A 4,353-nucleotide genomic window follows, 5' to 3' on the forward strand; every position below is an offset into this window, starting at 1 on the left:
TGTTTTGAAACCCCCCCTTCCCCCCCCCCCTTCCTTTTTTTTTTTTTTTTTTTTTTATTAAAAAAAAAAAAAAAAAAAAAAAAAAAAAAAAAAAAATTATGCCAATGGCTGACCTAAAAAAGGTGACCTTACCCCCAACGGAACATAATGTCAAATCCCCCCCCCCCCCCCCCCACTTAGCGACTTTTCGGCCGGCGCGATTTTCAAATTTTCGGGAGCAAATTTTGGGCCCGATTTTAAAACCCCTCCCTTGAAAAAATCCTGCGTACGCCACTGAGCTGATAGTATTGTGATATCGTAACTGAGGTAACAAAACCAGTTTCATAATGCCAATAAAATGCACCTCATTTATCCTACTTTTCTTTGAATTATGAAATCACAATGAATGCTTAATAATTTTTCACTAAGTAATTTTTTTAATTTTCTTTCCTCTTCATCTTGCATATGAAGAAAATTATACCCCTTTTTAAATATTTGTTAAAAAGATTTTCTCAAATGGGCGTGTTAGACTGTTCCGAAGATACCTTGTGTGGGTAATTCATACTAATGCCCCCACTGCTGTGTATTATTTGTTTAATATCCCATACCCTGTAAGTAATCTTTCTTCACTTGTATCTATAACCGTGAAATCTCTTCACGCAAGCTTATCATTTTCTTTTAAAATTTTCAGAGGAATTTTATTATACTTCCTCAATTTGTTTAAAGGGAAATATTATGCAAAACTATTTTTAAAGGAGACGTTGAATTGATGACTCCCGCGATTAAATTCTACGCAAAACAAGAACATTTTTCAAATGAATCAGTCACCAAATATCGATTAAAGTGTTATATATCAGACCATAACATATAGGAGAGAATTTTGATTGTTATCATACTGGTAATCCTATATATTTCATTTATTGAAAAGTGCATAAATTGATAATATTTCTCTTCTCCTTTTTGTCGCCTTTGAAACAAAACATGGATATGCATTTATGTCCATGATGTTTCATGAATTCAATTCAATTAAGTTAATACATTTTCCACCGCGAAATGGTAGTTTGACTACAGGATGGAAAAGAAGATGCCTCCTCCTGCCTACGCAGCCCATCCGCCAGAGTATGGGCACCCGTCGACTCAATATGGGCAGCCCCCACCAGTGGTGACCGCGCCCCAGCCTGCGTATCATCACTACCCTCAGCCAAACAACAACATGACCATGAACAACACAGTGGTTGTGGCTACGATGGGACCGGCCGTCGGCGGTGGGACCAGGGTAAGTCGACGTGCAATTCTCACTAAAATTTATTAAATGATCACTAAAAAAAAGCAATTTTATCATTAAAAAATAGTCTTTATATCGAAGTGATTTCTTAGTCTCAACTGACAAGTTGTGACTTAAGCGTCAGCATTCCAATTATTCCATATCATTCTAATTCTAAATCTCCATTCATATGTATTCACATAATATTGGATGGCTTTGAGTGTGATACAAGAATATATTGCTCGAGCTATGACAATATTAGACAAGTCAAAGTATTCTTTAGCGCAGTACCCGGATGACCGGCCATTGAACACACTGATTTATTGTACCCCATAGAAGCCTCATATAGATAATAATGCCAATTAATGTCAGAATTTGAATACCTGATTGAATACCTGGTTCTGATTGTTATCATCCTCATGTTTTTTTGCAATTGTTCTACATAAATTTATTTCTATTTTATTTATTCATCTTTAATCTCCATCTTTTCCCTTTTATATCTACCCGGCCTGTTGCATTCCAGCCGACAGTGCAGTCTACAACCACCACACACACCAGCTCGACCTATGGCGGTAAGTGTTTTACACTGTCGAGAATGTATAATATGGACATGGATGCCTCGTTCATTTTTTGCGCGGTAAACCGGCTTACAGGGTTGTAATGGTATTGGGGGGGGGGGTGGTCAAGGGATCGTCTGAAACTATATTTCGTCTATAATGGAAACTGGGGTGGGAAAAGGTAGCTGCTTAAGCTAGAACTACGACAAATACAGAAGAAAACAAACCGGAGGGTTGTGCCGCAAAATATTATCATCCCCTGTTATCATCGTCATCATCATCATCATCATTATTAAAACTATTATTATTATTGCTATTATCATTATCCTTATTATTATTATTATTGTTATTATTACTATTATCATCATTATCACTACTATCATTGATTTAACGCGTATACAGTTTGTTAACATTTTCATTGTACAACTCAACTTAATATTATGCCACGTCTTACACCCGACAGTATAATTGGTTTGATTCAAAATTGTGTAAAAAAAGATTATATATTCACTGCAAAACCTCAGTACGTGAGAAATCACAAACTAAGATAATTCGTTGCTATGACAATAACTCTCTCTCTCTCTCTCTCTCTCTCTCTCTCTCTTATATTCTAATGTTGCAGGAAGCCACACCGAAACGAGGACGACCTACTACTAAAGCAATCTGTTTGCTAGACATCGTCATTTGTGGTCATCATCCCATACAGATTTCTAAAACAGCTTCATGATCAGATGATAATTATGTGAAAATATACTGCAGAAATGTGATTAAATAGATAAATCTGTTTACTAATGGATGTTAATGCATGCATGCTTCTCTACAAAAACACACGGCATCGTTTAACGAAACCTTCATAAGTACAAGTTCGTCGATTTCTCATCAGAACGCGAATACAATTTAATACTCGCATTTCAATGAGTTGTAGGTGAACTTGTACTAGTGATGGCTTCATAAAACACTGCTCTGGTTATCAACTATTTGATTCACCTGCTGTGTTTTACGACTCAGCGTATAATGACATCTCTATGGATGGCATTTGCTTTGCATATAATTGTTGTTGCTATGTCTGACAAGCCTCTGACAAGCTTTTTATTTGTCAAAAGAAACTTTTGGTTAAAAAAAGAATGCATAAAATGAATAAAGATGTTTATTTCATTATATATCCATATTCTACATGTATTTGCTGTCTTAACTCGGTACTCAATTTAGTTTCCCATTATTTGTTCATTCTAACTGAGTACGATGCGTACGACGTATTTGAAGAAAAAAAAAACCCCATAAAATTCGAGTTGGCATGAATGAAGGAACATTTCGTATATAGGGGTTGTGTATATTTTTTTGAATAAAAAAACTCCCGCCGAAAAAATAATGACCACAAAGTGACCACGAAACAAATTTCTTCGGATTTTTAGTTCTGCACATGCCAATTAGATTTGTTAATATTATTAATACATATAGGCCTAATATATGTAAATATTGTGTGCTGCTACCGAAAAGTTATTTTTTTACAAGAAAATGAATGTTACTTCTATCAGATAATCTAACAAGTCTTGACTTTCCTGAGACATAATGTTACAACAAACCACTGTGTATTTGCCATGTGCTTGTCTCATACTTTACTTGTTAAAATGTCCAACCAAAATAAAAGCTAAGCTTGCGTGGATAAGAAAGTAATTATCATTAGATGTGAGTGTATTACAATCTTATCAAAATGTATTACTTATATTATATTGTTATTATTTTAACAATATACATATAGGGTGAAAAATTGAAAATGAATTCATATGAAGGCTGAAACTAATGGTGTATAAGCGGAGTAGTTTGAAGTTTTCTTTGTAACAAGTCATGTACAAAGTGTGTTTTGCGGCACTATTCTGTCCGTGTTTGTGAATATGAAAATTGGACTTCTGTTTCAACATTATCTTCGATATTTTGCACACGATGGTTTTATAATATTATTGTGTTTTCATTCCGTCCACAATGGCAGATAAATATTTCGTCTTGCACAGCACTATAAACAGTCGGATGACAAATTTCTACCCTTGTCATATACTTGTAGAGGTTGAATGGACACGGGAATATGCTGTAATGGGAAAACGTGACGTGAGGGCAGGTTTCTTTTTATGAATGGTTTCACGTACCGATAAAGAAGAAGTAAACACAAATTGAGAATGAGAAGAAGAAGATGATGATGATGAAACCTAGAGGTGGACAGAAAATAAACGAAATACAGAAAAGAAGATCATTATGAAGAATAAAAACGAGTATTTGACAACATTGACAGGGCTATGAAGAGGCTAGCGAACGCACTTTAAAGGGATCGCATATGAAAGGTGTAGACTAATAATGGTACTAAGAAGAAGGTATGCATCAAGTATTCATCAAGTATTCATCAAGTTAGTATTAATAATGAGTTATGTAATTGTTGTGCATTGTCATGATTGTGTACCTTTAGTATTATACGCATGGTTCATCTCCGTCACGATTTACGAACTTGATTTGTTCAACTTTCATACTAATTATATTTCATTCCTTCAGTTTATTGTAAAAAAA

The 4,353-nt window shown here is 34.8% G+C and overlaps 1 protein-coding gene across 1 annotated transcript; it reads left to right on the plus strand.

Moving 5' to 3' along the window:
- Positions 1-541: 541 nt before the first annotated feature.
- LOC105441508 (protein SPEC3-like) lies at positions 542-4,353 on the plus strand. Its single transcript, XM_011672652.2, has 3 exons — positions 542-1,255; positions 1,767-1,815; positions 2,423-4,353. The coding sequence occupies exons 1-3, from the start codon at positions 1,052-1,054 to the stop codon at positions 2,455-2,457; spliced, it is 288 nt and encodes a 95-aa protein (XP_011670954.1). The 5' UTR covers positions 542-1,051; the 3' UTR covers positions 2,458-4,353.

Source organism: Strongylocentrotus purpuratus, unplaced genomic scaffold (genome assembly GCF_000002235.5).
Source record: "Strongylocentrotus purpuratus isolate Spur 01 unplaced genomic scaffold, Spur_5.0 spur5_scaffold_19, whole genome shotgun sequence".
Classification (NCBI taxonomy): domain Eukaryota; kingdom Metazoa; phylum Echinodermata; class Echinoidea; order Camarodonta; family Strongylocentrotidae; genus Strongylocentrotus; species Strongylocentrotus purpuratus.

Bases quoted from the DNA above. Each gene is read 5' to 3' on its own strand.
- LOC105441508 (XM_011672652.2), top strand. From the start codon at position 1,052: ATGGAAAAGAAGATGCCTCCTCCTGCCTACGCAGCCCATCCGCCAGAG. The intron at 1,256-1,766 runs GTAAGTCGACGT...GTTGCATTCCAG, and splicing joins CCGTCGGCGGTGGGACCAGG to CCGACAGTGCAGTCTACAAC. The intron at 1,816-2,422 runs GTAAGTGTTTTA...CTAATGTTGCAG, and splicing joins CACCAGCTCGACCTATGGCG to GAAGCCACACCGAAACGAGG.